Here is a 14,084-nt window from a genome sequence, read left to right as displayed (position 1 = left end):
TTTTTTTTTTTTTTTTTTTTGGTCTCCAGAAGATTGATTATTGTATGCTCAGCACTATATTCCTCACCCTGTCTTCAGAAGAGTCCTGCCATCTGTGTGTTCCTTTCCAGAATATTTCCTCCAGGTTGACATCTCAATTTAGAATTTAGTTACGTGATTGAGTTTCACTGTGAACCAGACTGTGATTGTGGTCATAAATTTCTTTTCTCTGGAAGGCTGCCTCTCAAATGTTTATCAGTTAGCAAGTAAAGCTGGTCAGTTCTAGGTCTTGCTCATTCACCCTGAAAACAGTATTCTGGAAAGATAAAATGACTTAATGCACACATAATTACTATGTAAGCCTGTTTTAATGTTACAGAAATAATTTTAAAACCCTATTATTCGTTTATATTGCCTTGCAAGACATAGAGTTTCCTTTTCATTTAAAAATTATTTCCTTTGCTTTTTATTCTTCCACATCACAAACTTGAAGATCTTTTTTGTATAGGAAGAAAAGAATCCTTGTGAATATAAACATGAACTATTCATCGAATTCACTTTTTCCTTGAAAAATTGTATGTGCTCATTCAAGAAATTATTGTTTAAATTTTTGAGAAAAAAAACATGTTAGGGAATGAATTAAATATAGATAAATTAATGAAAACAAAATATATTTTAATTTTTTAAAATAAAAATCTATTTTGGCCGTAAAGCTAGACAGGTTTATATTTAATCTAGTTCACTAGGTCCATGGTATGTAAACAACTTTTGTTTATTATGCATTTTGGCAGGGTAATAAGCAGAAAAACAAGCTAAGAATATAAAGAACTGAATTTGTACAGATACAGGTTAAAACAATGTTGGGAATATTTTCTTAATCAGATAATGTTTTAAAACATGATAAAGCAATATAACCACTAAGAAAGAACATAAAGCAGCCATAAAACAATGTTTCCCAGGATTTTATAAATATTCCCTGCAGCTTAGAATTTTGTAATGTAGAGAAAACACATTTTGTGATATGGCTTAGCAATATAAAATTAATGGAAGAAATTGGAGAAACCTACTTTATGTAGAAAGAATGTGCTGGGAATATTTATAATACAAAAGGCTGAGGTATACAATCACACAAAAACATTTTTGAAATGCAAAGGAAGGCACATATGAAATGTTACATTTCACCTGTATTGCAAATTTCTGTAGGGCCAGTCCTGATCCTGATAATCAAGAAATAACGCTAATTATAAATACTATCATAGACACAACAAATGGTGACTAGTTTTGGTATAATATTACGTAGTTAACTGGATCACCTACTGACAGTTACTGTGTAGGTCAATTGGGAATAATCCAGTGGTTATCTCATAAATTCCCTAGTCTGCTATGTGTTTCCAGGAAAATGTTATCATATTCTGGAAAAGAGAAAGAGAGGTGAAATTTCTACAGGAGAATTACGATTCTTTGCTCAGGAGCTGTGGGAGCCACTGTAAATCTGAAAGAGCCTTTTGTCATGGACCAGAAGCCAGCAAAAGACTAGGACCAGCCTTTGGGTACCCAAGAGTTTCTGCCCCAGGAGTTGGGAGCAGAATGGGTCACTCACAATGGCCATAGTGAACACAGGATCTAGTCTACAGGATTGTAACTGCTGAAGCTTCCAATTTGGCATTGTTACACTTTGGTATCAGGATGAAAAAGCCCTTCCAACCTTTCCTGGCCTTGCAAGACCCACAGCCCGCCAGCTTTGTTTCTTCCCTGCATTGGTCTGGCAGTTGCAGTGGAACACAGGTCTCCAAAGTACTTCCTGTCTCTATGGAAACTGGCAAGCAGCACCAGACTGATGGCCATGTTCTATAGTGGCTGGGCAGAGGGGTGGCACAGAAGGTGGATAGCAGGTGTTGTACTCTGTAAGGCGAGCTGAATCTGAGAGGATGGAGTAGAATCAAAGAAAAATAAATTGTATGTGGTAGCCTAGGAAAACAGAATACTTAAAGTTTTTCAGACAAACCTAAAAGTTGGAATAAAAGGAAAAAATGACTGGAGAATTTTAAGTGTTTGAAAGAACACAGGGGCATTCCAAAAGTGGAAATATTTTGCACTTAGTTATCAGTCTTAATTTTTCCTCTAATTTCCCTTCTCACATGATAGAGCATTCATCATAGTTCTCTTGAGAATTATAAGCCTCCATTAATGACATTTGTGCTTTTCAAACCAATAGGCTTTAGTATGCAATGTGTGTTTCAGTCCATACAACTACTGAGCCACAACTTTCACATTAGAAGGTTATTTGTTTAGAATGCCTTCAGTAATTTAGTGGAAGTAATAGCATGCTGTGTGAGCATTTAGATATATTTTTAGACTTTAATTTAAGCAACAAGAATGATCTTGAACTTTCTAAAATGCAGGTTCTTTGTGTAAATGCCCCGAACCAGATGATAGAACAGATGAGAGAGAGAGGATGAGAGAGAGAGAGAGAGAGAGAGAGAGAGAGAGAGAGAGAGAGAGAGAGAAGCACAAAGCTGAGAATAGTAGAAGGGAAGACCCTAAATAATAGTAGACTATCTTTGTATTTCATTTAAAAATGAGTTACCTATTTCTGTCATTTCTTGTTGAGGTTTATATTTAAGAATCTTTAACCTATTTTGTGTCTACTAATCTATCTGGCATTTGGGTTTTTTATAACCAAAATAAGAGAACCTTAACATGAGACCAGTATTTTACATTTAAAATAGGGTTCTTGAGCAAACACAAAAATATTTTAAAACAAAGCAAAACATTATGTATGCCATTTGATACAGGTGCCAATACCTCTGTTGAATTAAATAATTTTGTAGACTGAGTTGACAGTTTTTGCCATGTATAAATATATTCCAAAAGGAAAGCTCAAAATATGTGACATTTTTTATGTCATGAGGAGTTTACACTTTTTTATTGAAACACTGCATCTTAAATTCTCTTCACATCTTGTTCTTACTTGTTCCCATTCATTGTTTTTAAATCTGGTTCTTCCTCTGAGAAAGTTTTGCTCATTTTCAGGAAGGAAAAATAATGAGGTCCTTAGTTCCTGTCAAATAACCCACAAAATTTGATCATTTACCCTGAAAAATCACTCACTGTTAACTCCCTCTCAGATGTGCAGAGCCTCAACCTCTGCCTGTCTGTCTAGATATATCTCAGGTGATTATTGCTCTTAGTAAGTAAGCACTCATGCACAGTGTGCACTGATCCACTGTTGTGGCCCACATTTAATCTTTAGCACAGGAAAAGAGATGGAGAAAACCATTACTTTCACTCATTATCCATTCAGGAGATAGCAAAGCTTGAATAAAACCATTTATGGCAGCAGAGCCATGCTTTGGGATCAGTGTTCAAGCATGCATCTTCCCCTGTCTGCTCTCTGTCAGCAATACTGCTGGCTTCAAATATCTCCCTTCACTGTTAGGCTTGTTGCTTCTCTATGCTAATGCCACATCACGGCCTGCCACCAAGGGTGAGGTGGCCATAATCTTAGAATTTGCCTCTTTGTGTTCTGTGTGACAGTGTGCTCGGTTCTTGGAGGTCAGACAGGAAGACATGCAAGAAACGTGTGAGGGAAAGACAACTCTGAACTGAGGTCAACAGGAGTCAAGTTTCAGTTCACTTGATTTTGAACTTGGTAATTGCTGATCTAGACAAAGCCAAGTTTGAACCAATCTTTTCCTAAGTGTATGACAGGTGGAAACATTGAAGAAATAATGGCAACTATTTAAAGACAGGGTCAGGAGAGCTATCTTTTCAAAATATTGACCAATCATTCTTCATTAAAGTGTCTTTCACAGCAGTCAATTAGCAAATTATTTACATATAATTACTGAAAGTGACCTAAATGGTTTTCAACCAATGATGCTAGTTAGAGAGGAGTAAATTCAGCAGCCTAAGAAAAGCTAGCAGTTCAATGGGGAGAGGGATAAATTAGGAGGTTGGGATTAACATATACACACTACTATATATAAAATAGATAATCAACAGAGACTTATTACATAGTGCAGAGAACTCTACTCAGTTCTCTGTAATAACCTATATGGGAAAAGAATCTGAAAAAAAATAGATGTATGTATATGTATAACTAAATCACTTTGCTGTACACCTGAAACTAACACAACATTGTAAATCAACTATACTCCAATATAAAATAAAAATTAAAAAGAAAATTTTTAAAAACCTAGCATTTCAAGATTACTGTCTAGGAGCAGAGAAAAAGGGAGCTCATTTTATTGGGAGAATGGTGGGAGGGAGGGGAAAAAGACTGTTGGAAAGTGATATGAGGAAAAAGGAAAAAAAAACAATTAAAGAAGAGACTCACACTATGAAGAAAAAGAACTTCAAAAGCAGAAGTATACTGCATTGGAGAGAGTTTATTGGTTTTTCAGAAAAAACAATAACAACAACAACAAAACAACTTTATTCTAAAAATGTATGTAACAGCCCCCTCAAAAAACATTGAGAGTGGCTTTTTCAGTGGTGTTCTGTAAACGTTTAACCACTGGCTCTGTAGGAAAACATTGACTTGTGTTGTAAGCCAATTACCACGGTGAAAATACTCCGAGTTTCAAGCTACCAAGTTATGTCATCACTGAGCATAAAAGGAGAAGACCTGCAGTCAGTTGACTCTCTCACCAGTTGAGCTAGTGTCAGTTGGCTCTAGCATATCACTGCTTTTACTTGAATTTCAAATGTTCCTTTGCTTATTTAAAAATAGATATAAATGGTCTAAATGCATCTTAGGAGTGTTTGACTCCAAACTATATTTTTCTTTTATAACAGCCACTGAGTCAGAATTAAGCTCACTTTATTTTCAAAGTGACTCTATGGTTACACATGTGAGGTTTGAAGACTGAGGGCAAAAGTTGAATACCTGGCTGCCACACTTTCTAGCCATGTGACTCTGGGCACATCGTTGAATGTTTCTTTGCATCAGTTCCCTGTCTTCCAGGTTGAGATGATGACAAGGTTGGCATGAAGATTAAATCATTGATAATGGAAATGCACTTCGAATAGTGCCTAGCATATTGTGAATACTCAGTGAAGATTTGCTGTATTTTTCATATATTCACCACTGGCTTAGTGATGGTTGAGGGAGGCGATAACACAGAAGGGCACTATTAAAATGGATGTTGATGCAAGGGAAATTGGATGCAAGGGAAATATGAAAAGAAGATAAAATATTTTCCATCTCAGAGGTCTATCTACCTAAGAGGGCTTCGGTATTATATTATATTTGGTATATAGTATATATTATTATACTTAATATTCAAAAATAGTGTTTTCTATGGTTCTTTTTCCCCTTGTGGAGCATACATTTATCACAGTCTGTCTTTTTGTGTCCCATTTTGGGAGCTGACAATGGTATTCGATATGTCTGTTCTAGATCACCATCTGTTATATCTTATGTACAGCCCTTAAGATTTTTAAGCAGAACTTTACAAAAAATGTTTTAAGACATGATACTGATAAGGCTTTTATTATTTAATTTTTCCATATTTTTTTTCTCATTGAGGAATTAGTCTCTCCTTCTGCTCCTCCGTTTTGACCATGAACAAATGCAGCAGACTTGAGTTACTTTAATCATTCTGTTGTCACAAATTCCCCTACAAATGCCGGCAATTCCTCCAAGGGATGCTTTTGTTTTGTACAGTAAGTGCCTAATGCTCTAATCACAGTACAGAATGTTAAGCTATGTAGCTAATTCTAAGGTAAGTAAGATGCCCTAGTTGCCTGACCCTTAATTAGTTTAGAAACAAGTAAGGGGGATTGATATTTATGCAAAAAATAAAAAGAAATAAATACAAGGAAAGGAGGAGGAAAATGATGGCCATAGGTTGCCTGGAAAAATAGCCAGCTTCTACAATTCCAAATTGGAAGTTGTGTTTCCTTTAAGTCTCATCATAAACTTGTTTGAAAAAAAATGACTCCTCTGAAACACGGGATGGTGGTGAGCTTAGCCAGAGGAAGGATCTTTTTAAAATTGCAACAAAAAGAATAAAATACCTAGGAATAAACCTACCTAAGGGGACAAAAGACCTGTATGCAGAAAACTATAAGACACTGATGAAAGAAACTAAAGATGATACAAACAGATGGAGAGGTATACCATGTTCTTGGATTGGAAGAATCAACATTGTGAAAATGACTATACTACCCAAAGCAAACTACAGATTCAATGCAATCCCTATTAAGCTGGCAATGGCATTTTTCACAGAACAAGAACAAAAAATTTCACAATTTGTATGGAAACACAAAAGACCCCAAATAGCCAAAGCAATCTTGAGAAAGAAAAACGGAGCTGGAAGAATCAGGCTTCCAGACTTCAGACTATACTACAAAGCTACAGCAATCAAGACAGTATGGTACTGGCAGAAAAACAGAAATATAGATCAATGGAACAGGATAGAAAGCCCAGAGATAAACCCACGCACATATGGTCACCTTATTTTGTATAAAGGAGGCAAGAATATACAATAGAAAAAAGACAGCCTCTTCAATAAGTGGTGCTGGGAAAACTGGACAGCTACATGTAAAAGAATGAAATTAGAACACTCCCTAAGACCATACACAAAAATAAACTCAAAATGGATTAAAGACCAAAATGTTAAGGCCAGACACTAGAGAACTCTTAGAGGAAAACATAGGAAGAACACTCTGTGACGTAAATCACAGCAAGATCCTTTTTGACCCACCTCCTAGACAAGTGGAAATAAAAACAAAAATAAACAAATGGAACCTAATGAAACTTAAAATCTTTTACACAGCAAAGGAAACCATAAACAAGATGAAAAGGCAACCCTCAGAATGGGAGAAAATATTTGCAAATGAAGCAACTGACAAAAGATTAATCTCTAAAATGTACAAGCAGCTCATGCAGCTCAATATCACAAAAACAAACAACCCAATCCAAAAATGGGCAGAGACCTAAATAGACATTTCTCCAAAGAAGATATACAGATTTCCAACAAACACATGAAAGGATGCTCAACATCACTAATCATTAGAGAAATGCAAATCAGAACTACAATGGGGTATCACCTCACACCAGTCGGAATGGCCATCATCAAAAAATCTACAAACAGTAAATGCTGGAGAGGGTGTGGAGAAAAGGGAACCCTCTTGCACTGTTGGTGGGAATGTAAATTGATACAGACACTATGGAGAACAGTATGGAGGTTCCTTAAAATACTAAAAAGAGAGCTACCATATGACCCAGCAATCCCACTACTGGGCATGTACCCTGAGAAAACCATAATTCAAAAAGAGTCATTTACCACAATGTTCATTGTAGCTCTATTTACAATAGCCAGGACATGGAAGCAACCTAGATGTCCATCAACAGATGAATGGATAAAGAAGATGTGGCACATATATACAATGGAATATTACTCAGCCATAAGAAGAAACGAAATTGAGTTATAGTGAGGTGGATGGACCTAGAGTCTGTCATACAGAATGAAGTAAGTCAGAAAGAGAAAAACAAATACCATATGCTAACACATATATATGGAATCTAAAAAAAAAAAAAAAATGGTTCTGAAGAATTAGGGGCAGGACAGGTATAAAGACACAGACGTAGAGAATGGACTTGAGGACACGGGGAGGGGGAAGGGTAAGCTGGGATGAAGTGGGAGAGTGGCATGGACATATATACACTACCAAATGTAAAACAGATAGCTAGTGGGAGGCAGCCACATAGCACAGGGAGATCAGCTTGGTGCTTTGTGACCACCTAAAGGGGTGAGGTAGGGAGGGTGGGAGGGAGACACAAGAGGGAGGAGATATGGGGATATATGTATATGTACAGCTGATTCACTTTGTTATAAAGCAGAAACCAACACACCATTGTAAAGCAATTATACTCCAATAAAGATGTTAAAAAACTAAAAAAAAATTTAAAAAAATTAAAAGACTAAGAACCTCAAAAAAATAAAAATTAAAAATTTAATAAGCCTCAATGATATGATCAATGCATTTTAGAAATTCTTGTTGATGGTAACAAGATGGATACTATACCACACCTAGACTGCCTTCTCCCTTGCTGCCATCATACTCTATCCTAGTTTCTGATTATTTTGTAGAAACTCCTTAGCAAGTTTCTCTTCCTCTGTGCATCTTTCAGATGTTGATTCATACAAGGCAAGGCATGTAGTAGGGCCCCCAAAATACTTTTTTGATGAATACATTGAGGATGAATCCTTAACTTTGTAACATACTAATTTTTCTAATTGGAAAAATTAGTAATGTCTTTAGAAAGACTCTCTGAGATTGAATTAAATGACAACCTGTCAACTTTGAGCCAGGAGGAGTTAAAAGAGAAAAGTAGAAGCTCACTTGATGCTGTCTCCAGGTTAAAACCAGAAGTAAAAGGCAGTTCAAAGCTTTGAGAAGAAGTTTGACTGCCTACAACACTGGCTTTTGAATTGATTTTGGAAACCACATATCCTAAGGGTATTCAGGATTAGTAAATTCTCCATATGAGTTTGTTCTTTATTGGGAAAAACTAAATTATTTGACTGCAGGGATTTTAGGCTGCAAGGTCCCAGGGAACTGAAGTCAGAATCCATGTGGGGAGAAAATGGAGGGAAGCTGTCCTAATCGCCTACCTGGAAGGACAAAGTCTAGGTGTGCTAGTGTCTGTAGAGTTCCTGGAATGTAGAACACCGTAACAAATATTAGTTTCTTCTATAGGCCAATAAAGAAAGACAGAAATGATCAAATGTAAGTTCTAAATAGGATAAGATATTTAAGGGCAGTTAACATTGATATCTTCTCTTATTTGATTTTAATGTTATAATTGAAATTTATGAGGACATAGTTCAGCTAGATATGAATTCAAAGTTTCATTTTTGAAAGAGTACTCTTTTTTTTTTTTTCCCCCTTTCATTGTTTTCTAATTCACATTTAAACAAATAGTGATATGACCCAGCAGCCTTTGTGGAAAAATAAGAATAAAATGTTGAAATTTCAGAACAAACTCCAACTGGTTCATTGACTCTGTCTCACCATGGAAAAGTCACTTAACCACTCAGTGTCAGTTTACCCATCTGCGAAATGAGAAGGATAATATTTTCTTATGGGGATGTTTTGAAAATTATTTTGCAAATGTAGTGGATGAAATTGTTGCAAGCATCACTGCTCTTTTTCCACTTTAAAGAAGCAGACAGTATTATTTATGTACCAGTTGATAGTCAAATTGTCATCTGGGATGAACTATGTGTATTTATTAGCAGTTATGTGCTTTTTATTACTTAAAGGATCCCCTGCTCCCCTAGATTGCTCAGTTTATGCATTATGTCAATAACTGGGCACCTAAGCAAAGTATCTTAAAAACATTCTGAGCTTCATATTTATGAGCTGCTAATCTGATATCTTTGGTAATTACTCCTTCTTTCTGTTTTAGCTCATGTTTTCTCTGATGTGGTTTTTCACCTCACCTCACTTCACAAGATTGATAGTTCTCCATGTTTCCCTGCTAGAGGTCACCTCTGAGCTGAAGGCAAAACACATCCCATTCTGGCTCCCGTTGACTTTCAAGTCAACTATCAAAGAGTTTATTCCAGACATTGCCTAACCTCAATTTAAAAACTCCACCCTAAAGATTACAGGGAGATATCCTGGGGAGTTGCCATAGTGACTCTAAGAGGTTGGTATTGAGGAGACAAAGCTACTGATAGCAGATTTTTATACTTGATAGGCTTAATTATATAACGTGGTCATGAACCTCTGTGCTTGTGTCATTTAGGTCTGGAAAGAAACTTTCCCCTTCAGGCTCTTCTCTCTCTTATGGTGCCAATCAACGGGCTTCTTGGTAATAAGATTCTTTATGCCAATAGCTCCAGCATAACCTCAGGTGGTGCTTGTAGTAATGACAGAATCATTACAAAACTAAAGAAGAAAAGGAAAATATATTTCATGGGTGTGATTAAGTTATCATAATGTTCTTGCATATGTAAATTATCCTTGACTTAATAAACTACCTTGCTCCCATAATAGTATTTTAACCTGGCTTTAGAAAGTCATTTTTTTACCCATGTTGATAACTGTAACCAGACTTGGCAGGGTTCATCTCCAGATCATCTTGCTGCAGTGAAATTTACGTATTATGTTTCTGTGTGCAAGAATTTTGTTTTAACTATTAGAAGTGCTTTTACTAAGTAATGTTATTACATGAATTATTACTTTAATAAATTAGTATAACACTTAGGAAGATAGAATTGATTACATTCTAGTGATATCCAAATTGACAATGGTCATTTACAGATACATTTTTCCTTGATTATAAAAGAAATATATATTCATTGGAAAAAACATCAGGAAACTACAGAAAGGAACAAAAAAGAATATTGTCTCTATCTCCTGGGCTAGAGTAATCACTTTAAGATTTTGATGGATATTCTATAAGATGAACACTTTTTGAAGAATACTTACATTGTTTTCTCCAGCACATTTTGTATTTCTAAAAACAGCTACGTCTACAAGAAACCCTGGTGAAATAGGATTCTTTTTTTATTTCTTCTATCAGAAATTGAATCTAAAGTTCTAGTATCCATATTTTATAGGCTTTATTCAGGATTATAAAAGCTACAAGGAAACTATTTTACCTGTTTCTTCTGCTGCTTTTAAAGAGTTCAGTTCATCCAAAATTATTATCTTCAAGGATAACCAGGTCTAGCACCATATAATTAATGCAAGGCCAAGGGAAATTAATGATAATCATGTTACAATTTAAATATAAATCTTCATGTGTGCCTAGGAGGAGAAGAAGCTTTTCTGGAGCATGTGAGGGAATGTAAAGGAATCCTAATGGTATCTCGGTTGGTTTAAATTTTACTTGGAATGAGGAGTTAAGTCCATATAACTCTTGGGAAGTTAATCATTTTAGAACTTTCTTTTAATCAATCTTTTCTTTAATCCCCTTTTAGGCAGCCAAGGACAGTTTCCACTCACACAGAACGTAACAGTTGTTGAAGGCGGAACTGCAATTTTGACCTGCAGGGTTGATCAAAATGATAACACCTCCCTCCAGTGGTCAAATCCAGCTCAACAGACTCTGTACTTTGATGACAAGAAAGGTGAATACATTTTCTTTTAAATGTTTTAATCATATTCTAAAATATCCTAATTATAATGAATTTATTTTTCTGAGATGATTCAAATTATTCCTTTTGATTACCAAACTGCTGCTGCTTGTATTTAAACATGTTAAATATTAAATACTTTAGTTTGCAAGTCATAAACACTAAAGATAACCTATGTCAACTTTTTAATAAAATAAACAGTTCTAATTCTGTTTCAAAAATAGTTTTATGCCTTCTCTTAACAATTATCTTCTCTCAAGATACCACATGATTTTGTTTTCTTGTAGATGCCTTTCGTATAGATTGAATATTTTTTCCCTCACTCACTCCTGGCAATAGGATGTTATTTTTATTAATCTTAGTTAAAATATTTAGAAGATACTTTATGATTTTGGCAAGTTCTGTGCTTTCTCATGAATTCAGTTTAAAAGTAAGAATTATAGAAATGATTCCAATAATAAGTTTAAGTTACTCCATGTTTCCAAAATAAACTGAAATTAAGTGAGAAGCTGTATTTACAAGTTGAGTTGGACTTCAGTGATTAACTGGGCTTGCTAATTGGATGGTAGATTTTGATTAAACATTTTTAGAGAACTAAGGCAATTTATGTTATATAATTCAAGCAAACAACTAAAAATGTATACTGAATTTCTAAGCCGTCATCCATTGTTATAAACACTGCGAGAAAATGAGTTCATAAACGGTAGTGAAAATATGGAGCTGTTGCTTTAGATAAGTTTAAATTATATAGGATATAAATATCTGTATAATAGCTATTCAGCATGGTCTTAATTCTGTGGCCTAATTAGTTGACACATAAACTTAACTATGACAGAGAGTTAGGAATGCTAGCATTTGTTGTTCTGGCTAGCTCCCTCCCTCCCTCCCTCCTTCGCTTCCTTCCTTCCTTCTCATTACTCTATGTCGGTACAAAAATTAAAGCTCAGGGATACAGAACTCTGGTGAGAACTGACTTGCTAAACCCAAAGCTTCTCAACCTCAGCTGTATTTTACAATCATTTGCGATGCAATTAAAACACTGTGATACTGCATATGCCTCAAAGATTCTGTTTGGAAAGCTCCTGAGAACAACTGGCAACGTAATCTGAGGTAGAAATAAGAACAGAGCCATGGATAAAGCTGTTAACAGTAGCAGCCACCTGTAGAAGCTGGTGCAATCAGTGACACAGACAACCCTTTCGTTTTCTCTATTGTTCTCCTGAGCAGTTGTCACTTGCACAACACGTACAGGTTACTCTAGTCATGCTAACTCACGCTAAGCTTCTGCACTTAGGCTCTGGCACAATTTAGCACGTTTGTTTGCTTGAGATAAGCCTTAGGATTGAGGAGGGCTAGGCAGGTAAATGCAGACAAAAAGGCAGTATGGGAAAATCGAGATATGAAATCTTTAAAAAAAAATGCTTTTATTTTCAAACCCTTGCATTTGAGGGACATCACTGTCAAGGATCCCTTCCACTACATCACAAGGAACCAAACCAGGGACTTGTGAAGGAACAAACATGTTAGTTTGCCATTTATGAAAGGTTTCTTTATTCAATACTTTTCGTTATTCTGTTGCAACTGATGATTAGAACCACAATAGAATTAGAAAAAGTCTAATATCAAAAATAGAAACCTGTTATACTATACACACACAAACACACACACACACAGACTAGCTTTTTGCAACATAACTCTAACCTGTTAAGGCAATAAGGAAAGAAAAAATGAAATAAAGCAAATGCATGCTTCAACAATTCATATGATTAGATGTATCTAGTATTTTGTAGCAGTGTAAAGATACAGGGATATTGCTAAATATCCCAGATATAACATGATGGGTTTTTCTCACCATGATTATCCTTCAGAAAAGAGGGGCTTTCTGGAAACAAATTCTTTGCAAATCTAGTATTTTATTTGAAAATAAAAGCATTTTATTTTAAAGATTTCATATCACAATTTTCCCCATACTGCCTTCTTGTCTGCATTTACCTGCCTAGCCCTCCACAATCCTAAGGCTTATCTCGAGCAAACAAACGTGCTAAATTGTGCCAGAGCCTAAGTGCAGAGGCTAAGTGTGAGTTAACGTCACTAGAGTAACCCTTACGTGTTGAGCAAGTGACAACTGCTCAGGAGAACAATAGAGAAAACGGAAGGGTTGTCTGTGTCACTGATTGCACCAGCTTCTACAGGTGGCTGCTACTGTTAACAGCTTTATCCATGGCTCTGTTCTTATTTCTACCTCAGATTATGTTGCCAGTTGTTCTCAGGAGCTTTCCAAACAGAATCTTTGAGGCATATGCAGTATCACAGTGTTTTAATTGCATCTCAAATGATTGTAAAATACAGCTGAGGCTGAGAAGCTTTGGGTTTAGCAGGTCAGTTCTCACCAGAGTTCTGTGCCCCTGAACTTTAATTTTTGTACCGACATAGAGTAATGAGAAGCAAGGAAGGAGGGAGGGAGGGAGGGAGCGAGCTAGCCAGAACAACAAAACAGCTGCTTCTCATTGATATTACTGCTGCCACTAGGAGTCCCAAAAGGCATTCTGAGTAGCCTTTCATGCTCTCTGGAGACCCAGGTCTCTGAGGGTTCTGGCTGTAAGGGCTGAACAAGTATCTCAGGATGGTGGCCCATTGGTTTAACTAGAACTGGAAAAGCCTTTGTTGTGTACTTGGAATTATTAGCGAAACAAAAGCATGCTGTGAGTGGGCAGTTGATGATCAGCTAAAGGAGACTTAAGCGGAACCCCTTTTCCTAGGAATTTCTCTCAAGGAGGTTAAACGTGAATATTCAGGAATTTCTTCACAAGGGAGATAGGTGTCTGGGGGTAATCGGCTAAAGTGAAGCTAATATTGTAATATTTTTTATTCAGGTGAAATAAAGAGGAGGGCAGTGAATTCAGGCTTTTGCTACCTTGAGCACATCTAATGCGATCAGTAGCTTTCCCCATTTACAACTGGAGAAATAGCGAGTCAAACACTCAAGGAAAATTTGTCCGCAGA

The 14,084-nt window shown here is 36.0% G+C and overlaps 1 protein-coding gene across 1 annotated transcript in view; it reads left to right on the top strand.

The window, feature by feature from the left end:
- CADM2 (cell adhesion molecule 2) overlaps positions 1-14,084 on the top strand; it is a 307,663-nt gene that overhangs the window by 58,546 nt on the left and 235,033 nt on the right. The window contains exon 2 of the mRNA XM_007164098.2: positions 10,926-11,075. Coding sequence (XP_007164160.2) covers positions 10,926-11,075 — 150 coding nt within the window. The remainder of the gene's footprint in view (positions 1-10,925; positions 11,076-14,084) is intronic.

The sequence above is a fragment of the Balaenoptera acutorostrata genome, chromosome 4 (genome assembly GCF_949987535.1).
Source record: "Balaenoptera acutorostrata chromosome 4, mBalAcu1.1, whole genome shotgun sequence".
Classification (NCBI taxonomy): Eukaryota; Metazoa; Chordata; class Mammalia; order Artiodactyla; family Balaenopteridae; genus Balaenoptera; species Balaenoptera acutorostrata.
This window is presented reverse-complemented; position numbering and strand designations above follow the sequence as displayed.